Source organism: Salmo salar, chromosome 07 (genome assembly GCF_965601325.2).
Source record: "Salmo salar chromosome 07, fSalSal1, whole genome shotgun sequence".
Lineage (NCBI taxonomy): Eukaryota > Metazoa > Chordata > Actinopteri > Salmoniformes > Salmonidae > Salmo > Salmo salar.
The window spans coordinates 34,678,839-34,703,549 of record NC_138297.1 but is presented as its reverse complement, the minus strand read 5'-3'; the positions used below and the strand labels follow the sequence as shown (position 1 = coordinate 34,703,549).

The 24,711-nt window shown below is 41.7% G+C and overlaps 1 protein-coding gene across 3 annotated transcripts in view; it reads left to right on the top strand.

Moving 5' to 3' along the window:
• Window positions 1-503: 503 nt before the first annotated feature.
• sepsecs (Sep (O-phosphoserine) tRNA:Sec (selenocysteine) tRNA synthase) overlaps window positions 504-24,711 on the top strand; it is a 46,564-nt gene continuing 22,356 nt past the window's right edge. For 2 of the 3 annotated variants that reach the window (XM_014207463.3, XM_014207465.3), the window contains exons 1-9: window positions 504-773; window positions 1,002-1,126; window positions 5,051-5,205; window positions 5,334-5,452; window positions 9,614-9,772; window positions 12,420-12,573; window positions 12,820-12,922; window positions 14,275-14,404; window positions 15,834-15,925. In XM_014207463.3, the coding sequence (XP_014062938.1) occupies window positions 1,013-1,126; window positions 5,051-5,205; window positions 5,334-5,452; window positions 9,614-9,772; window positions 12,420-12,573; window positions 12,820-12,922; window positions 14,275-14,404; window positions 15,834-15,925 (1,026 nt within the window). In that variant the 5' untranslated portion in view covers window positions 504-773; window positions 1,002-1,012. The remainder of the gene's footprint in view (window positions 774-1,001; window positions 1,127-5,050; window positions 5,206-5,333; window positions 5,453-9,613; window positions 9,773-12,419; window positions 12,574-12,819; window positions 12,923-14,274; window positions 14,405-15,833; window positions 15,926-24,711) is intronic. The other variant, XM_014207464.2, reaches the window with a different exon arrangement.

The following is a 24,711-nucleotide window of genomic DNA, read 5'->3' as shown; positions in this document are numbered from 1 at the left end:
CCTCCCCTAACCTGGACAATGCTGGGCCAATTGTGTACCATCCCATGGGTCGCCACCAGCTGCGACAGAGCCTGAACTCGAATCCAGTATTTCTAGTGGCACAGCTAGCACTGCGATGCAGTGCCTTAGACCACTGCGCCATCCAGGAGGTCCAAGTGTATTGCATGAATGAAGTGGATGGAGAAGAAAGTGTTTCTGGGTATTTAGACCTCAGTCCGCCATGACATAACACCATTTATACATTCCACAGACCCAACTAAGTATTCATAACAATACTTTTACTGCAGCTCCAATAATATTTTTTGCTCTATAAGCCAATGTATTCCATATACAGTGATTCGCATTGTGGCCATTTATTTGACATTGGAACATGTTTTAAATATCACATGTAAGGTAAATGTCACTTAAATATGAACAAATATGAATCATTGTTAATGTTTCGACAATAAATGTTTTCTACTATTACGTGGGACTTTATTTAGGACGTTTCCGAAATTCTGTGAACCGGAAGTACTTTTTTTTTTAGTGTCGCTGACAGAGAAGGAGATCCCTAGCGACTAGTTAGTGACAGTGAAAATAGAAAGAAAGGTAAAGCAGATTAAAAAGATAAACGCTACAATAACCAGTAGCCAAATCAAGATTTTCAGAAACGGTGCTGAGCGTCACTTGGATTCGGCGTTTGAACTGAACAAACCACTCGTTCTAGCCTACACACCACACCCAGATTCTGGATTAGTCGTCGAATAACTTCGTCCCGCAACTAGCCATTTAAGGTACCATTTATATTAACACGTTTGATTTACAGATAGCCATCTGTAACATAAAAGTAAAGTCTAAATTGTTAATGTAAATGGTCATTTAAATGACTAGTTGCGCGACGAAGCTAGTCGTTGCATAGCGTTAGAAGCAGGTTGTATTTGAGTTTCGTGAGGAACACGTTCGCTAAAGCACAAGTTTATACTGACGAATTGCATATGTTAATCTACACATCTATTTGACAGCAATTGTTGAGATGAATAGTGAAAACTTTTCCATAAGTGAGAAGATTGTGTCGCCATCATACATTCGCCAGGGGTCCCAGGCACGTCGCAGTCATGAGCAACTGATTCGACTGCTTTTGGAACAGGTATTATCCGATTTACAGACCTTAGAATTCTCTGAATAGGGACGTCAAACGTTCAGCCTGCTACACAGACCCTATTGACAATCTAGTCTAGAGCGCCTGGTTAAATTCTGTTTAAGAGCATTTAAAAACTATTTAAATGGTTAATACTAAGACCTATGTGATTATTGAACAAATGTGTGAATTTGCTTAATTTACTATCATCCTAAATTAAGATATTGAATTATTTTACCATATCTAATTAATGTATATTACTCTACTTTCCATGATGTGGACACTAAATTACACAAACTGACGTTATGACCACATCGAATTGGGGGGAATTACACATCCTTTTTACCTCAGATTGGTGTTTCTATTTGTATTTTTTATGGATCCCCATACTCTTCCTGTGGTCCAGCAAAATTAAGGCAGTTTATACAATTTAAAAAACATAACAATACCTTCACAGATTTCACAACACACTGTGTGCCCTCAGGTCCCTACTCCACCACTACCACATATCTACAGTACTAAATCCATGTGTATGTATAGAGCGTATGTTATCATTGTGTGTGTGCATGGGTCTGTGCCAATGTTTGTGTTGCTCCACAGTCCCCGCAGTTCCATAAGGTGTTTTCTTTTTTTTAATCTTGTTTTACTAATTTTACTGCTTGCGTCAGTTACTTGATGTGGAATAGAGTTCCATGTAGTCATGGCTCTATGTAGTACTGTGTGCCTCCCATAGTCTGTTCTGGATTTGGGGACTGTGAAGAGCAGGTGATGGTAATCCGAATCATGGTTAGTTTGGCAGCTGGGGTGAAAGAGGAGCAATTACGATGGAGGAAACCAAGTCTAGATTTAACTTTAGCCTGCAGCTTTGATATGTGCTGAGAGAAGGACAGTGTACCGTCCGGCAATACTCCCAAGTACGTGTATGATGTGACTACCTCAAGCTGACTGAACAGTAGTCAAGGTGTGACAAAACTAGGGCCTGTAGGACCTACCTTGTTGATAGTGCTGTTAAGGCAGAGCATCGCTTTATTATAGACAGACTTCTCCACATCTTAGCTACTACTGCATCAATATGTTTTGGCCATGACAGTTTACAATCTAGTGTTACTCCAAGCAGTTTAGTCATCTCAACTTGCTCAATTTACACAAGATTTATTACAAGTATCACTTGAGGTTTAGGGTTTAGTTCATGTTTTGTTCCAAATACAATACTTTTAGTTTTAACTTATTCCTTGCCACCCACTCTGAAACTAACTGCAGCTCTTTGTTGAGTGTTGCAGTCATTTCAGTTGCTGTAGTAGTTGACGTGTATAGTGTTGAGTCATCCGTATACATAGACACTCTGGCTTTACTCAAAGTTAGTGGCATGTCGTTAGTAAAAATCGAAAAAAAGCAAGGGGCCTAAACAGCTACCGTAGGGAGTTCCTGATTCTAACTGGATTATATTTGAGGTTTCCATTAAAGAACACCCTCTGTGTTCTGTTAGACAATAACTCTTTATCCACATTATAGCAGGGGGTGTAAAGCCATAACACACAAGTTTTTCCAGCAGCAGACTATGATCGATAATGTCAAAAGCTGCACTGAAGTCTAACAAGACATCCCCCACAATCATTTTATCAATTTCTGTCAGCCAATCATCAGTCATTTGTGTACGTGATGTGCTTGTTGAGTTTCCTTCCCTATAAGTATGCTGAAATTCTGTATAGCGTTGTATCTGGTCAAACACCATTTTTTCCAGAAGTTTACCAACGGTTGATAACAGGCTGATTGGTCGGCTATTTGAGCCAGTAAAGGGGGCTTTACTATTCTTGGTAGCGGAATGACTTTAGCTTCCCTCCAGGCCTGAGGGCACACTTTCTCTAATGGGCTTAAATTGAATATGTGGCAAATAGGAGTGGCGTTATCGTCTGCTATTATCCTCAGTAATTTTCCATCTAGATTGTCAGACCCCGGTGGCTTGTCATTGTTGATAGGCAACAATCATTTTTTCTCCTCTTCTTCACTGACTTTACGGAATTCAAAAGTACAATTCTTGTCTTTCATAATTTGGTCCGATATACTTGGATGTGTAGTGTCAGCGTTTGTTGCTGGCATGTCATCCCTAAGTTTGCTTATCTTGCCAATGAAAAAGTCATTAAAGTAGTTTGAGTTATCAGTGGGCTTTGTGATGAATGAGCCATCTGATTCAATGAATGAAGGAGCCCAGTTGGCTTTTTAATTTTTATTTAAGGTGCCCCAAAGCTTTTTACTATCATTCTTTATATAATTTATCTTTGTTTCATAGTGTAGTTTCATTTTATTTAGTTTAGTCACATGATTTCTTAATTTGCAGTACGTTTGCCAATCAGTTGGGCTGCCGAGACTTAATTGCCATACCTTTTGCCTCATCCCTCAACCATACAATTTTTAAATTTCTTATCAATCCAAGGGGATTTAACAGTTTTGTCATTTTCTTAATGGGTGCGTGCTTATTAGTAACTGGAATAAGTAGTTTCATTAATGCGTAAAGTGCAGCATCTGGGTTCTCCTCATTACACACCACAGACCAGCAAATATTCTTTACATCATCAACATCTGAATCACTACAAAGCAATTTTTGTTTACAAAAAGATTTTCAAATCAGGTCATGCTAGAAAAAGTCCCTGCTAAAACAGACTGTAGGTCTGTCTGCTGCCTTTTTCATTGGCACAGCCTAAATGCCAATCTCCAAACGAGGGGATTATTGCAAGTGTGGTAAAACATTTTCTTGTATATGCTGTCAAGTCTTCATTCTGCGATCGAGATGGGAGTAACAGCAACCTAATTTTGTTGACAACAATTTATATAAAACAGTGCTACCGTGCCGCTCTTTTTACAGATTTATAAACTCAGCGGAGAACGTGCTGTCCATTCAGCTCCATTATAATCTTGAGGTGTGTTTCTTTTACCTGGGCATCCAATTCCCTTGATGAGAATCTGTAGTAATCTCAACTAATCTCTTTGTGCCAATGTATATGGTAGAAGGCCAATGCGAAAAAGGAAACCAAACACTTTTTTTTGACTGGATAATGTCAACGAATCATCACCTTACAGGTAGTTCTACATAGTGACATGGGGTTGGCTTTCATTTGAGTAATAGCTTCACTGTCATATGTGTATTTGTTTGTGGACCTGATTTGAACTTGCCATTTGAGTTAGATGGACAGGCGCGTATAATAAAATGAACAGTACCAAACCAAATATATGAATCTGTTTAAAGCAATCGATTTAGTATCATCTTGATGACTATAAACTTTTTATATTAACATCACCAATCTGAGGTTAAAAGGATGTGTAATTCCACTCAATTCATGTGGTACAAATGCAAGCTTGTGTAAGGTAGTAACACAAACTGTCCACATTAGGGAAATTAGCGCAATGTAAAATAATCTTGACAAAAAAATCTAACGTCAATTTAGGATGATGGTATATGTTGTCCACTCACAAGCTATTGCAACAATTACACCTATTTGTCAAAAAATGTAGAGTGTTTAGAAATGCTCTCAAAAACTTTTTAACTGGGTCCTCTAGACTACAGATCCATAGTCTGTACAGCAGCTTGAATGTTCGATTGCACTACTAGTATTGGACAAATTCAGGTAGGTCCCTCCCCGTTTCGTTCTGTTTACTTCCGTTTGGTTCTTAAACGATTTCCGTTGCAAGACGTAATGGAACCAAACAGGTCCCTCATTTGTTTCTATCTAAATTTATCCAATAGAAACTCATTTTTATTGCAAAACGCAACAGTTTGGACTAATGATTACATCCATGATGTGAATGGAGATGGAGTGCACAACAACCATAATTTAGATGGATACAACACATACATTTGTTTACAGTTCTATTTAGCCTACATAATTCAGGTGTTGTGGCTGAAGCATGTACGTTGTTTGCGTATCCTGTAACTTATAGGGCAAATGTCCTGAGGAGGGATGGAGCGAGAGCACAATAGAACTCTTCCTGAATGAACTGGCTGTGATGGACAGCAACAACTTCTTGGGAAATTGTGGTGTTGGCGAGAGGGAGGGCAGAGTGGCCTCTAGTCTGGTGGCCCGACGACATTACAGGTTATCAGCTGTTACTTGTAGCATTTTCAAAATAGACATATTTACTTTAGCTTTGCTAAATTCCAAGTAGCCTTCAGTTTTGTCATACATGTCATGATCATGAGATCTGTGTTTATTGCTTTACACAGGTTAATCCATGGGATAGGACGATCTGGTGACATTGCTGCAATTCAACCCAAGGCTACAGGTTCCAGTCTGCTGAACAAGCTGACTAATTCAGTTGTGCTGGACATTTTAAAACTTTCAGGTATGTAACTAAGTTTCCATTCAGCCTACTGATAAATTGATGTGGGGAAAAATCGATAGTAAGCCAACATATCACAATATTATTTTGGACAATATTATATCGATACTTTCACTCCCAAGTATCTATTTGTTTGTTATTTATTTTTTAATAGTATGATTATTATAAACTCAGCAAAAAAATAAACGTCCTCTCACTGTCAACTTTATTTTCAGCAAACTTAACGTGTAAACATTTGTATGAACATAACAAGATTCAGCAACTGAGACATAAACTGAACAAGTTCCACAGACGTGACTAACAGAAATGGAATAATGTGTCCCTGAACAAAGGTGGGGTCAAAATAAAAAGTAACAGTCAGTATCTGGTGTGGCCACCAGCTGCATTAAGTACTGCAGTGCATTTCCTCCTCATTGACTGCGCCAGATTTGCCAGTTCTTGCTGTGAGATGTTACCCCACTCTTCCACCAAGGCACCTGCAAGCTCCCGGACATTTCTGTCGGGAATGGCCCTAGCCCTCACCCTCCGATCCAACAGGTTCCAGACGTGCTCAATGGGATTGAGATCCGGGCTCTTTGTTGGCCATGGCAGAACACTGACATTTCTGTCTTGCAAGAAATCACGCACAGAACGAGCAGTATGGCTGGTGGCATTGTCATGCTGGAGGGTCATGTCAGGATGAGCCTGCGGTAAAGGTACCACTTGAGGGAGGAGGATGTCTTCCCTGTAACGCACAGCGTTGAGATTGCCTGCAATGACAACAAGCTCAGTCCGATGATGCTGTGACACACTGCCCCAGACTATGACGGACCCTCCACCTCCAAATCAATCCCGCTCCAGAGTACAGGCCTCGGTGTAACGCTCATTCCTTCGACGATAAACGCAAATCCGACCATAACCCCTGGTGAGACAAAACCGTGACTCGTCAGTGAAGAGCACTTTTTGCCAGTCCTATCTGGTCCAGCGATGGTGGGTTTGTGCCCATAGGCGGCGACGTTTCCAGTGATGTCTGGTGAGGACCTGCCTTACAACAGGCCTACAAGCCCTCAGTCCAGCCTCTCTCAGCCTATTGCGGACAGTCTTAGCACTGATGGAGGGATTGTGCGTTCCTGGTGTAACTTGGACAGTTGTTGTTGCCATCCTGTACCTGTCCTGCAGGTGTGATGTTCGGATGTACCGATCCTGTACCGATCCTGCGAGGACGATCAGCTGGCCGTCCTGTCTCCATGTAGCGCTGTCTTAGGCGTCTCACAGTACTGACATTGCAATTTATTGCCCTGGCCACATCTGCAGTCCTCATGCCTCCTTGCAACATGCCTAAGGCACGTTCACGCAGATGAGCATGGACCCGGGGCATCTTTCTTTTGGTGTCGGTCTAGAAAGGCCTCTTTAGTGTCCTATAGCTTGTTCTCCATCTTCTTTTTAAGTAGTGAGCAAACATGTTTTCAGCACTTATTTCCATGACTTGCTGCAGCAGACGTATACAGATCAATATGTTTGGAACATCAAATCGCAATAAAATGGCAGTATCGATTTGAAATATCCTTAGAATAATTTATTTTATCTGCACCTACATTGCATTTGGAAAGTGTTCAGACCCCTTGACTTTTTCCACATTTTGTTACATTACAGGCTTATTCTAAAATAGATTATATTGTTTTTTTTCCCCTCATCAATTTAGACACCATACCACCCATAATGACAACGCAAAACAGGTTTTTAGAAATGATTGCAAAAAAATGACAAAAAATAATAAATTGTATCATATTTACATAAGTATTCAGACCCTTGGGTATGGGTATGACGCTACAAGCTTGGCACAGCTGTATTTGGGGAGTTTTTCCCCATTCTCTGCATATCTTCTCAGTTAAATAAAAAGAATCATAAAGATCCTCTCAAGCTCTGTCAGGTTGGATGGGGAGCGTCACTGCACAGCTATTTTCAGGTCTCCAGAGATGTTAGATCGTGTTCAAGTCCGGGCTCTGGCTGGGCCACTGAAGGACATTCAGGGACTTGTCCCGAAGCCACTCATGCGTTATTGTGGCTGTGTGCTTAGGGTCGTTGTCCTATTGGAAGGTGAACTTCACCCCATTCTGATAACCTGCTCCAGAGTGCTCAGGACTTAATCAAGGATCTCCCTTTAATTTTCTCCGTTCATCTTTCCCTCGATCTAAGAGAGCAAATATTCTATGCCAGGCAACATCTCGCATTAGCTCATTGTTATGGAGGTATCCCCAAAAAATCTATAGAAAACCGCTTAACCTGTCTGGGAACCTGGGACGTTTGCGTCCCACCCTAGTCAACAGCCAGTGGAATCGCGTCACGCGAAATACAAATACCTCATAAATGCTATAACTTCAATTTCTCAAACATATGACTATTTTACACCATTTTATAGATGCACCTCTCCTGAATCGAACCACGTTGTCCGATTTCAAAAAGGCTTTACAGCAAAAGCAAAACATTAGATTATGTTAGGAGAGTACCCTGCCAGATATAATCACACTGCCATTTTCAAAGCAACTAGCATGCATCACAAATACCCAAAACACAGCTAAATGCAGCACTAACCTTTGACAATCTTCATCAGATGACACTCCTAGGACATCATGTTACACAATACATGCATTTTTTGTTCGATAAAGTTCATATTCATATATAAAAACAGCATTTTACATCGGTGCGTGACGTTCAGAAAATATTTTCCCTCAAATGCTTCCGGTGAAACAGCGCTACAATTTACAAAATTACTATTCAAAAACATTGTTAAAATTTAATATTGTCATTCAAAGAATTATAGATTAACATCTCGTAAATGCAACCGCATTGCCAGATTTAAAAATAACTTTACTGGGAAATCACACTTTGCAATAAACGAGGTGCTATGCTCAGAAAAATAGGCTAGGCGATACAGGTTAGCGCCATCTTGGAACCATCTAAAATCAAATATACTATTGTAAATATTCCCTTACCTTTGATTATCTTCATCAGAAGGCACTTCCAGGAATCCCAGGTCCACAACAAATGTAGTTTTGTTCGAAAAAGTTAATAATTTATGTCCCAATAGCTCCTTCTTGTTAGCGCGTTCCAAAGGCTACTCATAATGTATGAGGCGCGCGGGACTTGTCGTCACGAATGTGCAAAAAATATATATTTACGTTCGTTCAAACATGTCAAACGTTGTATAACATCTTTAGGGCCTTTTTCAATCAGAGCTTCAATAATATTCAAGGCGGACGATTGCATTGTCTTACTAAACGTTTCGGAACAAAAGGGTACCCACGGTCGCCCGCGTCATAGTAGTAATGGCCCTCCCCCTATGACCAACTTTCCAGGCCTCTCGTTCGGTCAGTGTTTACCAGAGAAGACTGAAACCACTTTGTAAAGACTGTTGACATCTAGTGGAAGCCTTAGGAAGTGCTAAATGAATCCTAACTCACGGTGTGTTTCATAGGCAAAGTGTTGAAGGTGATTCCACAAATCAGATTTCCACTTCCTGCATGGAATCTTCTCAGGTTTTGGCCTGCCATATGAGTTCTGTTATACTCACAGACACCATTCAAACAGTTTTAGAAACTTTAGAGTGTTTTCTATCCAAATCTACTAATTATATGCATATTCTAGTTACTGGGCAGGAGTAGTAACCAGATTAAATCGGGTACGTTTTTTTTATCCGGCCGTGCAAATACTGCCCCCTAGCCCCAACAGGTTAAACGTGAATGCAGCACCTTTGCTGTTGTTCTGGCTGTTTTGTTTGATGTGACTGTCATAGCCAAAGTTGGCTAGCTAGCAAGCAAGGCATAAGAACATTGTCAGCCATCATGGCAATGGAAAATTTAGAACGGATGACTGGGTTGCTTAATAACTGTCTTGTCTCTGGTAACCTATTAGAACGAACGACCAGCCGGCATGGGTAGCAACCCTAGATTTGTGTCAGGACTATATCTTGTGGAAGTATGAAATAGTATCAATAAATTCATCAAAATAATGTTATGTCAATCATTGTTTGAATATGTTGGAGACCTGTTGTATTAAAGTAATAATGCCCTCAAAGCCAGTGTTTGGAGGATATATTGGCTCGGTTTGCCGACCAACAAAACCCATGCCAATATATCCTCAACACCGGCTTCTCGGGCATTATCACTTAATTGTGTGTGTTTGCAGGTGTGCGAAGTGTGGCCAGTTGTTTCGTAGTTCCAATGGCAACAGGGATGAGCCTGACACTGTGCTTCCTAACACTTCGCCACAAGAGACCAAAGGGGCGCTACATCATCTGGCCCCGCATTGACCAGAAGTCCTGTTTCAAAGCCATGATCACTGCAGGTTAGGCACTAACATTAACATAAAAGTATGTTCTGTTCCTAAAATGATCCATCAACAGTTTATTGTACTCTACATTCATGCTCTGATTTGTTATTCTTGCAATAGATTTACCTATCAGTTCAGTTGGGTTTGAAAAAATTAAGAGCTGCTTAACCCTTTCACGCGTGAGTTCCAAATATCTCTAACGGTCGCCCCAGCGTGAGTTTTTTTATGCACGTGATGTTCGAACGTTCTCTCCATTCCAGGATATGATTGTTACATAAACAACAACACTGAATGGCTCAGAGTGGGAGTGAGAGGTTACCGTGATTGACTGCCTAAACGCGCAATTTGTATCAATAAATCACTATCAGAAAATGTTTTGTGTGGTATTATTGATATATTTACTATTTTATTTACGTTTTTCAATTACCCGTGATAAATCATGTGTTCCGATTTTTGCATAAATTGTAAAGGGCGCATAGTATGTGTGTAAAATAATGTTTTGAAGGTTGTACTGATTATGATGAGCTAAGCTAATTCCAGCTTTGTGTATGGAGCCATGTTTGTTGACATACAATGCATTCTGGGTTTCACTTGATCGTCTGTCGGACCAAAGATGCTATAACAAAATAGGTGAGTAAGGGTTCACTCATTTTTTGAGAACTTCAGGAAGTGAATGTGGGATGTGAATGATGGTAGACCACACCCCTTCAACAACTCATCTTGTCTTCTCTTATTATCTTTGGTTTCTGTGAGGTAAAATAGCATGGCTGCGCGCTGAAACTAATCGTCGGATTACTTTCGATTTCTAGAAAGTGTTTAACTCAATTATTTTGATCAACGGTGAGCTCACCCGTGATGTGATTAATTGCTATTAGCTAATTCATAGTGTAGTTTATGTCAGCCGAGAGTTAGAAAAATTGACCGCTTGTGTTGCGTCAATCTTTCCTCAGCGCTAGGACAGGACAAATGTAGCCTACATTTTTCCGGTTAGGATGATTGTGTTATGCTATAGATACTTCTGTGAATATCTGAACATTGCATCCAAAAATAAACTGCTCACATTCTGGAGATAACTTTGTAAGGACTGTGTTTGTGTAAATAGTTTCTGAAAAAAGTGTGGCCAGCTCAAATGTTGATTGTTGCGTCATTCGAAACTGGCCGTTCTAAATGAGTGTTCTAATCACACGGGGTGTGATCGTACGCTTCAGGGACCACTGTAGAACGATCACACCCTGTGTGATTGTACGTGTGAAAGGGTTAACATGCATGCTATACTCGACGCATAGGGTCTAACTTTTGCAGAGTGTGACATGCTCCCATTAATTACAATGAAACCTGGGCATGAGCAGCATGGGTCAATGAGAGGCTCGCCCTGCTCAGCACAAAATTACTCTTGGTTTCTATTTTCAAGAATAAGTCTCATGGCTAGGGTTGCACATTTTGGGGAATATTCAGAGGGGGAAACCCAATACACATTGCCTGTGAGCATCAGAGCACCAGTTGCATACACAGCCCGAGCAAGACATTCATCAGCATTTCTCTGACTGTTCTTCCATTGAGTCAAAAAAACACATGATTCCAGGAGGACCATGAGCTGTTGCTATTGATAAGGTGTCTGATTCATCATTTTCACCTCGAATAGAAGTAGAGGGACTTTTGTCCGAGGTTGCTTGTTGTGAACGCTGAGGGAACTTTATGTACTTGGCCAGATGATTCTGCATCTTTGTTGCATTCTTCACATATGATTTGGCACAGTATTTGCAAATGTACACAGCTTTTCCTTCTACATTAGCTGCAGTGAAATGTCTCCACACATCAGATAGTGCCTGTGACATTTTCGTGTAAAGATTAGGAAAAAATGAGTAAAAAAAGAACAAATACAATTCCATGTACAGATTAACAGTTAAGCAGTTAGATTAAACATTTCCTTTGTTTGATAAATGTTTTAAAATTAAACATGTATGGAAACAGGTGAATGAACACTCAGTTAGTAGGCTCAAGCAAGCTAAAACCCACATGGTAGCAAAAACTAACTAGCAGAAATTGTTAACAAGTTAGAAATGATTTAAACACACTTTACTGTAGGCTACTATTTACTAGTTAACAAAAAAACATATGTCATATACAATATATTCACCCCACCCAGTATTGTAATCAAAACTTACGAGAAAGTATGTAGTCCTTGGCTCAGACAGTGTAGTAGTGTGAGCTCATTAGTGTGCAAGATCTTGAGAATCAGCTGTACATGTGATGGAAGAGTGCACATGTGATGGAAGAATGCACTGCATGCAGAGGGTTGCAATTCCATTGACTTGGTGATAGTTTAACCAAAATATGCCGCATGACTTAGAATTGCCTTATGTATATCCCACAAAAAACGGTTCACTATTATAAGCAAACTTTTTTGATGAATTTAAGCAAAATTCCCAGGCTTAACTTCCCATGGAAAATTTCCGGAAAGTTTCCGACCCTTTGCAACCCTACTCACAGCTCACGCCTGTGATTGCTTAATCAAGTATCTTGCTCTCTTGCTCAATTTATGCATCCACTGTGGCAGCTAAAAACCTACTGTTTTTGCGCTGCCCCAGTGTAGTTCACCATGAGGCAACTCTTGTCCAACCCCAACATTGACAACTCTCTTGCTCCTTGTAACCATGGACAGGGTTTGAACCAGTGGTGGTTGAGAACATTTTGGAGGGTGATGAGCTGAGAACAGATATGGAAGCTGTGGAACGTAAGGTGCAAGAGCTGGGAGCAGAGAACATCCTTTGCGTCCACTCCACTACTTCTTGCTTTGCCCCACGTGTCCCCGACAGGTATGCCTTGTCCTCAAGCCATCCAATCATGGTTCAGTAGAGCTGTGAAAGGTAGATGTGCATGTCCAATTATCATGTGCTATAATAAATGGTATGACTGGAAACAAATGTTATTTGTGTAATCTGCATGTTGTTTATTATATCTAATTCATGACATTATTGACAAACATACATCTACATTACTGCAGGGTATGTTAAGTCAAGAGTATGAGGGCATTATTTGATGACTTTTCTCTGTACTTGCAGATTGGAGGAGCTAGCCACTATGTCTGCCAAATATGATATCCCTCATGTTGTCAACAATGCTTATGGAGTGCAGTCATCCAAGTGTATGCACCTTATTCAGCAGGTACCAACTCATACTCAAAATTTGTTACATTACAGCCTTATTCTAAAATTGATTAAATCGTTTTTTTCCCTCATCAGTCTCATCAGTCCCACCCCAAATGGAAATTTTTTGCAAATGTAACATTTTTTAAAGATTTTTTTTTTTGTCACATTTATGGAGAATAAAAAACTGATATCACATTTACATACACTGCCGTTTTTAAAAAATGTAACCTGTATTTAACTAGGCAAGTCACTTAGGAACAAATTCTTATTTACAATGACGGCCTAGGAACAGTGGGTTAACTGCCTTGTTCGGGGCAGAACGACAGATTTTTACCTTGTCAGCTCGGGGTTTCAATCTAGCAACCTTTCGGTTACTGGCCCAATGTTCTAACCACTAGGCTACCTGCCACCCTGCCACAAAAGTTTGGGGTCACTTAGAAATGTCCTTGTTTTTGAAAGAAAAGTAAAACATTTTGTCCATTTAAAATAATACCAAATTGATCTGCAATACAGCATAGACATTAATGTTGTAAATGACTATTGTAGCTGGAAATGGCAGATTTTTTTACGGAATATCTACATAGGCATATAGAGGCCCATTATCAGCAACCGTCACTCCTGTGTTCCAATGGCACGTTGTGTTAGCTAATCCAAGTTTATCATTTTAAAAGGCTAATTGATTATTAGAACTCTTTTGCAATTATGTTAGCACAGCTGGAAACTTGTTCTGATTTAAAGAAGCAATAAAACTTTCCTTTAGACTAGTTGAATATCTAGAGCATCAGAGACTTGTCCCGAAGCCACTGCTGCATTGTCTTGACTGTGTGCTTAGGGACCTTCAATGCTACAGAAATTCTTTGGTACCCTTCCCCAGATCTGTGCCTCCACACAATCGTGTCTCGGAGCTCAACAGACAATTCCTTTGACCTCATGGCTTGGTTTTTGCTCTGACATTAACTGTCAACTGTGGGACCTTATATAGACAGGTGTGTGCCTTTCCAAATCATGTCCAATCAATTGAATTTACCACAGGTGGACTCCAAGTTGTAGAACATCTCAAGGATGATCAATGGAAACGGGATGCACCTGATCTCAATTTCGAGTCTCATGACAAATGACTCTGAATACTTATGTAAATTAGGTTTTTCAGTTTTTTATTTTTAATACATTTGCATAAATTTAAAAAAAAACTGTTTTTGCTTTGTCATGATGGGGTATTGTGTGTAGATAACTGAGGGAATCAAATTATGAAATACATTTTAGAATAAGGCTGTAATGGAAAAAAGGATGGGGTCTGAATACTTTCCAAATGCACTGTATATTATTTTTATACATAGCAAAGTTTGGTTATTTCTATAATCTCATTAGGGGGCTCGTGTTGGAAGAATCGATGCCTTTGTACAAAGCCTGGACAAAAACTTCATGGTTCCAGTAGGTGGTGCCATAATTGCTGGTTTCAATGAGTCTTTCATTCAGGAGATCAGCAGAATGTATCCAGGTTAGTGCTGTTTAAAATTCCTAAGGGCCATATGTGTTTGAACCAGGGCTGCAACCTTTTTGTGTAAAGTTGCCATTATCTGGATTTGTTACTAGTTTATTGTTATCATGTGAGGCTCATGTAGTGTACCGTAATATCCGGACTATAAGCAGCAACTTTTTTCCCACGCTTTGAACCTCGCGGCTTAAACAATGATGCGGCTAATATATGGATTTTTCCCGCTTTCAATTTATTTTTTATCAAAAAAAAACACATTCTGTGACGTGCTCAGTTTTTTGGCGGCATGAAGCTTTCATTAGACCAATGAAATTGCCGAACGGGTTAAGGTCAAACAACTTTTTTGTTTACTGTTTAGATTAAATCGAGCGCTCTCAAACTTCCCATCATTCTGATCATTTTGTCACCCTCATCATGGCAAAGACGCGGAGAAATGCATATGATGCAGCTTTCAAGTTGAAGGCGATTTGATCTGGCTGTTGGAAAAGGAAATAGAGCTGCTGCACGGGAGCTTGGTCTTAATGAGTCGATGATAAGACGTTGAAAACAGCAGCGTGAGGAATTGACTCAGTGTAAAAAGACAACTAAAGCTTTCAGAGGGAAGAAAAGCAGATGGCCCGAACTAGAAAATGAGCTCGAAGACTGGGTCAACACACAGAGAGCAGACGGCCGAGGTGTGCGGCTTATTTATGTTCAAAATAATATATATTTTTTAAATTCAGTGGGTGCGGCTTATATTCAGGTGCGCTCAATAGTCCGGAAATTACGGTAATTGTTCTGCCAGCAATTGTTCTGCCAGCAGTATTTTATACTGTCTCTGATGTTGGTGACAAATTCTGTTTCCCCTCTGGAATATTGAAAGTTAATTAATTTTGGGAGCTCACGGTCTCGATCCAACTCCAATCCTGGGGAGCTACTTGTTGTGCAGTATTGTATTCCAGCCCAGAAGTAACTCACCAGTTTAAAATAATCAACATGTCATGAAATCAGGTATGCTTGTGCGAGGCTATAATAAAGACCTGCATGTGGCTAGTATGTGTTGTAGTAGGATATGTTGCCTAAAAGATGAGAATAGAATAAACAGACTTCCATTTCCAACTATATCAAGTGAGTGCTTATCCTCTTTTTTTTCTTTGTGATCGACTGTTGACTTCAAGCACCCTTTTTCTGTTTATGCAAGAATATAGAGTTGAGCACATTCCTTCCATTTAGCTATAATAAAGTTCTCCCTGAATTGGAGTTAGATTTTAAGCATTCAAAGCCATAATAATGAGCTTATATTTAAATTATTGTATGAATTGGAACCATTAAGGAACCAAATCGTTGAGGAATTGATATTGATACCGAAATCGATACAATCCTAGGAAGGGTTCAGATTTGAAATTGTTTGTCTGTCCCCTTTAGTATGACACTGACTTCCCTCCGTTTCCAGGTCGCGCATCAGCCTCACCCTCCCTAGATGTGCTCATCACCCTGCTCACCCTGGGAGCCAGCGGCTACAGGAAACTCCTGGCAGAGCAGAAGGTTGGGGCCCAATTCAATATTCATTCAGTTTAGGAAATAAAGTGAAACTGATTAGCATGTATTTTAATTTAGTGAAACATCTTAGTACAACAAGGGTGTAAGTCGGCCGTTATCCGTTTTTTGGCCGATTGTCAGCACTGTGTTCTCTACATGTAAACTCCAGAGAAAAAAATTAAATTTAAGTAGAGGGGGAGGGCGACAGCATAGAGATCCATTCAAGTGAAGGTGAGGAGTTTCCAAAATATAGCCCCTGTTGGCTCCATTTACTAAAATAGAGCTAACAATACAGTATACTAAAACACGTTATGCACTACACCATTCCCAGACACTCCTAGGCAATATATGCTGAAAATCAGACTTGCAAAAGGGATAAAAATAAACTCAGCAAAAAAAAACGTCCCTTTTTCAGGAACATGTCTTTCAAAGATAATTCGTAAAAATCCAAGTAACTTCACAGATCTTCATTGTAAAGGGTTTAAACACTGTTTCCCATGCTTGTTCAATGAATCATAAACAATTAATGAACATGCACCTGTGGAACGGTCGTTAAGACACTAACAGCTTCCAGACGGTAGGCAATTAAGGTCACAGTTATGAAAACTTAGGACACTAAAGAGGCCTTTCTATTGACTCTGAAAAAAAACCAGAAGACACACGTTCATCTGCGTGAACGTGCCTTAGGCATGCTACAAAGAGGCATGAGGACTGCTTATGTGGCCAGGGCAATAAATTGCAATGTCTGTACTGTGAAACGCCTAAGACAGCGCTACAGAGAGACAGGATGGACAGCTGATCGTCCTCGCAGTGGCAGACCATGTGTAACAACTGCAACTGCATCACACCTGCAGGACAGGTACAGGATGGCAACAACAACTACCCAAGTTACACCAGGAACACACAATCCCTCCATCAGTGCTCAGACTGTCCGCAATAGGCTGAGAGAGGCTGGACTGAGGGCTTGTAGGCCTGTTGTAAGGCAAGTCCTCACCAGACATCACTGGCAACAACGTCGCCTATGGGCACAAACCCTCCGTCGCTGGACCAGACAGGACTGGCAAAAAGTGCTCTTCACTGACGTGTCGCGGTTTTGTCTCACCAGGAGTGATGGTCGGATTTACATTTATCGTCAAAGGAATGAGTGTTACACCGAGGCCTGTACTCTGGAGCGGGATCGATTTGGAGGTGGAGGGTCCTTCATAGTCTGGGGCGGTGTGTCACAGCATCATTGGACTGAGCTTGTTGTCATTGCAGGCAATCTCAATGCTGTGTGTTACAGGGAAGACATCCTCCTCCCTCATGTGGTACCCTTCCTGCAGGCTCATCCTGACATGACCCCCCCCCCCCCCAGCATGACAATGCCATATTGCTTGTTCTGTGTGTGATTTCTTGCAAGACAGGAATGTCAGTGTTCTGCCATGGCTAGCGAAGAGCCCGGATCTCAATCCATTGAGCACGTTTGGGACCTGTTGGATCAGAGGGTGAGGGCTAGGGCCATTCCCCCCCCAGAAATGTCCGAGAACTTGCAGGTGCCTTGGTGGAAGAGTGGGGTAACATCTCACAGCAAGAACTGGCAAATCTGGTGCAGTCCATGAGGAGGAGATGCACTGCAGTATTTAATGCAGCTGGTGGCCACACCAGATACTGACTGTTACTTTTGATTTTGACCCCCCCCCCCCTTTGTTCAGGGACACATTATTCAATTTCTGTCAGTCACATGTCTGTGGAACTTGTTCAGTTTGTCTCAGTTGTTGAATCTTGTTATGTTCATACAAATATTTACTCATGTTACGTTTGCTGAAAATAAATGCAGTTGACAGTGAGAGGACGTTTCTTTTTTGCTGAGTTTAGCTCTTGTATTTTGCACTGGAAATGGTGCGCTGGTCTTCCCAGACAGTATTTGGTTACTTCAAACATGGTTCTTCTGTGTCACCATAAAAGATTGATTCCTATGGTATTCCATACAATGACCAAAATGCTATCAGCTTAATGTTTGCTGAAATCCTCCCAGGAGATACCTCTTGCCACCATATGACCCGGCACTGCCAGAGTTGATTGATTTCAGTTGATTCTGATAATACATTTTTTTTATGTCTGAACCAGATTATGGCCATGTTAGAATGAATCAAAGCCGTATCATGGATAAATTCTGACTGACTGATCTACAAATAATAATGAGTAGTTACGATGCAAGATGTTTTGTAGATCAGTCAGTCTTGACTCTCCTTCAAAGACGGCTGCAATGTTGAACGCGCCCGTTAATACCATCTGCAGCTTACTGATTTCATAACATACCCTTGCGAGTCAACAGCTTTGAATAATTTGTCATAAAAGGACTCTCTCTCATTAAGAGCTGGTATACCTTTAGCTAAGGAAGTAAGCACTGTAAAGTAGGGGACACACAGGACTAATGATTGGTCAAAAACAGACCATCGCCCACAGTCCCAGGGTTTGTGTTCCGTACCATTCCCAGTGGTTGGCTGACTTTGTTGATTCAACAATCTTGGTTAGCATTCGGTGTGAAAAGACATCCAAAAAAACATCTGGCCGACCAGTGCTGAATCCTTTTGGTTTGCCTTTGTTAATTTCTTTGGGGCCATACTTGCCAACATTAGAAAAAGATTAAGGTTAACTTTAAGCATTAGCCAATTAGTCTGCATAGTGTCACGGGATAGAACACTACGTTGTAGCTGGTCCCATCAGAGAACCTGGCACACGTTAGCCCTATGCTAACATCACCAGGTGGCAGTGATTGATTTCCTGTAACAACTTCCTCATCAGCCTATCAAAGACGTTAAACTTTTTCTCCACAAGTCAATGGCATTTCTTAAAATGGGTCGCCAGAGGGATTTTGTAAACCTCAAGTCAAGGTGTACTTTTGTTGCAATTACCTTCAGCCTGCTAGTGAGCAACCGTGGCAAAATTGGTTTGACTTTGGATCTCCTGGGCTAGTTGGGGACCATCAATAAGTTACAAAATGTAAATGAGACAATTTTCATGTTGCACACCTTTTAGTTTTCTCATTAAATGTTTCTATATCAATTTATAAAATGTATAGTTGGTTTAAGGTTAAGTCATTGAGATTTGTAGCTATTGAATTTTAACATATTGTCCCATGTACATTGTGTAATTTACCGATTAGTCCCAAACTAGCACCATAGGGATATCCAAAGTATACCCGTATTTACCATAAGTATTATGGTCGGATCGTGTGTAGCTGCACTCTGAAATAATGGTTACTTGTGTGCTACCAGCTGTCAGCATGTGGGCAGGATTGAAACCAACCCAACCTTCATTTACATTGTGACACAGTCATGACCACAAGTCTCGCAAAACTCAGTTTTGGATGAGACTCACTCTATGACAAAATGTTATTTACCCCTTTTTCGTGATATCCAATTGGTAGTTAGTCTTGTCCAATTGCTGCAACTCCCGTGCGAACGAGAGACATGCACCTCCGAAACAGGACCCTGCCAAGCCGCACTGCTTCTTGACACACTGCTCGCTTAACCTGGAAGCCAGCCGCACAAATGTGTCGGAGGAAACACCGTTCAACTGACGACCAAAGTCAGCCTGCAGGCGTACGGCCCACCACAAGGAGTTGCTAGAGCGTGATGAGCCAAGTAAAGCCCCCCCGGCCAAACCCTCCCCTAACCCGGATGACGCTGGGCCAATTGTGCACCGCCCTATGGGACTCCTGGTCACGCCCGGTTGTGATCGAACCCCAGGTTGTAGTGGAGCCGCAACACTGCGATGCAGTGCCTTAGACTGCTGCGTCACTCTGGAGGCCCTTTTATCACCATATCTTTATTACTAGTCTTTTGGAGCATTATTGCAATGACCGAGAATAGGGTAGTGTATTTGCAGCTAAATAGCTGTAATTGGAATACTTTTTTATGATTGTCTTAAATGAATATGATTGGGCAGTACAGAGACTGTAGGCGTTACCATAAAAGATCAGACACACCAGTAAGATTATCAAAAGTTTGCCTGCCAACAATACTTACCACCCCCTGAGTGTCAGCAGTCAATCTCTTTTGTGTTCATACAGCAAAGACCTTGAAGTCATTGTTAATATACTCCAAACCAGGAGTCAGTAGCGTCGTTTGGCAATGCATGTCCGCGTGTGTTTCTTAGTCAGAGAGGAAGAGGCAAAGTGAGAGGTTTCAGTCTCGCCAAAATCTGTACAAAATAAGCCCAATGCGTTTCTGTGGGCTTATTTTGGACCTAAGCTTGTTGCCTGCCTTCCTGCCTTTGGGACAACGACTCCCATTGTTAGGGCAGAGACATGAGCATCTCATCATTATATACAGATTACTGGCTTAGTTAATGGTCTATATTCCAATGTTAACTAGCTAACTATGCTAATGTTGCTATTTTGTATAACACCCTTGTTCATACTAGCCAGATGGCCACAGCTAGATAACTACCTAGCAAGATGGCGAAGAAACAATTTAGTTCACTCGCCATAGTCCCATACTGCCAGCGCCAGTCCGTAGCCAAATGTTTAGTTAGCTAATGTTAGCATATTCGCTAGCTAGCACAACATAGTTAGCTTAAGGACGCTGGACTAACTCGGCAGTGAACACGAGAAGGGTCAATCTGCAGACCTTGTTTACTACATGCCGTGCCCACAACGTGCTGCGCCCAGTACGCGCGTCACTTACTACATGCTGCGCCCACTGCCATTGAGGCTGCTAGCGACACAACATGGCCAAAAGTATGTGGACACCCCTACAAATTTGTGGAGTCGGCTATGTCAGCCACACCCGTTGCTGACAGGTGTATAAAATAGAGCACACAGCCATAGACCAACATTGGCAGTAGAATGGTCCGTACTGAAGAGCTCCATGACTTTCAACGTGGCACCCTGATAGCATGCCACCTTTCCAACAAGTCAGTTTGTAGAATTTCTGACCTGGTAGAACTGCCCCGGTCAACTGTAAGTGCTGTTATTGTGAAGTGTAAGTGCTGCCACGAAGTGGTAGGCCACACAAGCTCATAGAATGGGACTGCTGAACCCTGTAGAGCGTAAAAATTCTGTCCATGTTTTCAACACTCACTACCGAGTTCCAAACTGCCTCTGGAAGCAACGTCAGCACAAGAACTGTTCGTCAGGAGCTTCATGAAATGGGTTTCTATGGGCCGAGGAGACGCACACAAGCCTAAGATCACCATGCGCAATGCCAAGCATCGTGCTATAGCTAGCTACTTCCCTCGCAGTAACATTAACAGAACTATGGGAAAGCAGTGCTCAGCTGGCGGGGACAAAGGACACTGTGTAGCAAGCTAGCAGCCTCCTTCTGTGGGGTTTTTCAGCAGTTGGTGCATTACCGCCACCTACTGTGCTTTGAGTGTGGGCCAGAGACGGCGCTAGTAGCCTCAATGGCAGTGGGTGCGGCATGTAGTAACCGCAGTCTGCAGATAGACAGACATTATTGGCTAACACAGGCAGCTGTTTCATAGAAATGAATCTATAGTGACTTAATTATGTCAATACTAGCTGCAGCGGTTAGCTAACTTGGAGGAAGTACAGCGCCTTCAGAAAGTATTCATAACCCTTGACTGAATTCAAAATTGATTAAATAGATTTTTTTCTCACCCATCTACACACACATACCCCATAATGACGAAGTGAAAACATGTTTTTTGACATTTTTGCAAATGTATTTAAAATTAAATACAGCCATATCTTATTTACATAAGTATTCACACCCCTGAGTCAATACTTTGTAGAAGCACCTTTTGACGGTGATACCGAAGACGACTCAAAGCTGTTATGTCTGTATCAGCTTTGCACATCTGGATTTGGGGATTTTCTCCCATTCGTCATTGCATATTTCCTCAAGCACTGTTAAGTTAGGATCAGCAGTGAACAGCAATCTTCAAGACTTTCCACAGATTTTCAATTGGTTTCAAGTCTGGGCTTTGTCTGGGCCACTCAAGGACTTTCACATTCTTGTTCTGAAGCCATTCCAGCATTTCTTTGGCTGTATGCTTGGGGTTATTGTCCTGTTGGAACACATATCTTCACCCCCAGTCTAAGGTCGTTTGCACTCTGAAGCAGGTTCTCATCAAGGATTTGCCTGTACTTGGCTCCATTCATTGTACCTTCTATCCTTACCAGTCTCCCAGTCCCTGCCACTGAAAAGCATTCCCATGGCATGTTGCTGCCACCACTATGCTTCACGGTAGGGATGGTGTTGGACGGTGATGAATTCCTGTGTGAGGAAAGGTCATACTCTACGGATGTTGTAGAGCATGAACCTGAAGGAACAAGTCACTGATTTGATGTTTGCAGAGAACAACAGGGTATTGTTCAGGGTCACGCCAAGTTTCTTTGCACTCTCAGAGGGGGACACCATGGAGTCGTCAACTGTGATGGTTAGGTCCTGGGCAAGCTGAGATGTCTACCAGGCACACAGAGATGCGTGTCGCCACCTGGGTGTCAGAAGGGGGGGGGGGGGGGGGGGAATAGTTAAGTGTCACCCGCATAGCAATGATAGGAGAGACCATGTGAGGATATGAAGGGCCAAGTGACTTTGTGAAAAGAGGAGTGCGCCTAGAACCGAGCCCTGGGGGACACCAGTAGAACGAGCAAGTGGTGCAGACACAGATCCTCTACAAGCCACCTGGTAAGAACGACCTGCCAGGTAGGATGCAATCCAGGAGTGTGCAGAGCCTGAGACACCCAACCCTGAGAGGGTGGAGAGGAGGATCTGATGGTTCACGGTGTCGAAGGCAGTTGATAGATCTAGGAGGATAAGAACAGAGGAGAGAGTGTCAGCTTTGGCAGTGCGGAGAGCCTCTGTGACACATAGGAAAGGAGTCTCAGTTGAGTGATCTGCCTTGAAGTGGGACTAGTTAGGGTCAAGAAGATCGTTCTGAGAGAGATAACTAGAGAGTTGGTCAGAGACGGCACACTCAATTGTTTTGGAAAGAAAAGAAAGAAGGTATACCGGTCTGTAGTTTTTGACATCAGGGGTTGAGTTGGTTTCTTGAGGAGGGGCCAACTTGAGGTCAGAAGGGACGCAGCCAGTGATCAAGGGATGAGTTGATGAGCGAAATGAGGAATGGGAGGTCTCCAGAGATGATTTGGAAAGGGAGGAGGGGATGTAGTCAAGTGGGCAGGTTGTCGGGCGGCCAGACATCACTAGTCGCAGGATTTCATCTGGAGGGAGAGGGGAGAAAGAGGTCAAGGCCACAGGAGGCTGCTGAAGGGAGAACGGTTCATAATAATGTCCGGAACGGTGCAAATGGAATGGCATGAAACACCTGGAAACCATGTGTTTGATGTATTTAATACCATGCCACTTATTCCGCTTCAGTCATTACCACGAGTCCGTTCTCCCCAATTAAGGTGCCACCAGCCTCCTGTGGTCAAGGAATATGGCAAAATCAACTGTTCACAGGAGACAGAGTGAGTCAGGCCTTCATGTTCGAATTGATGCAATGAAACCACTACTAAAGGACACCAATAATAAGAAGAGACATGCTTGGGCCAAGAAACACGAGCAATGGACATTAGACCGGTGGAAATCTGTCCTTTTGGTCTTATGAGTCCAAATTTTAGGTTTTTGGTTCCAACTGCCATGTCTTTGTGATGTGCAGAGTAGGTGAACGGATGATCTCCGCATGTGTGGTTCCCACCGTGAAGCATGGAGGAGGTGTGATGGTGTGCTTTGCTGGTGACACTGTCTGTGATTTATTTAGAATTCAAGGCACACTTAGCCATGCTGGATATCACAGCATTTTGCAGCGATACACCATCCTATATTAGTGGGACTATCATTTGTTTTTCAACAGGACAATGACCCAACACACCTCCAGGCTGTGTAAGGGCTATTTGACCAAGAAGGAGAGTGATGGAGTGCTGCATCAGATGACCTGGCCTCCACAATCACCTGACCTCAACCCAATTGAGATGGTTTGGGATGAGTTGGACCGCAGAGTGAAGGAAAAACAGCCAATAAGTTCTCAGCATATGTGGGAACTCCTTCAAGACTGTTAGAAAGTATTCCAGGTGAAAATGGTTGAGAGAATGCCAAGATTGTGCAAAACTGTCAAGGCAAAGAGGCTACTTTGAAGAATCTTTGTTTAACACTTTTTTTTGGTTACTTCATGATTCCATATGTGTTATTTCATAGTTTTGATTTCTTCACTATTATTCTACAATGTAGAAAATAGTAAAAACAAAGAGAAACCCTTGAATGAGTAGGTGTGTCCAAACTTATGACTGGAACTGTATTATAATAGATGTGGCCTAAAGACGAGATTAAATTAACAATAGTGTGATGTGTGTCAATATTATCAATTGTAAAATTGAGAATGAAGAGACTGATGACCAGCGCTGTGTTCATTGACAAAGAAAAGAATGGAGCTTACCAAGTAAGCTCTTCCATATCATCTGACAGAGGTCCATGCAGGCCAGACGTTTTGATTGCTATACCCTATCAAAAAGAGCAGATTCCAAGGTTTCTAATGAACCTGTTTTTGCCAAACAACATCATCAAATCAAAGTTTATTTGTCACATGCTCTGAATACAACAGGTGTAGACCTCACAGTGAAATGCTTACTTACAAGCCTCAACCAACAGTGCAATTTCTAAGGAAAACATAGGTATTAGGTAAACAATAGATAAATAAGACATAAGTAAATAAATAAAGACAGTAAAATGACAGTGAAAATAACAGTAGCGAGGCTATATACATGTGGTACTGGTACAGAGTCAACATGCAGGGGCACCGGTTAACCGGGCTGATTGAGGTAATATGTACATGTAGGTATA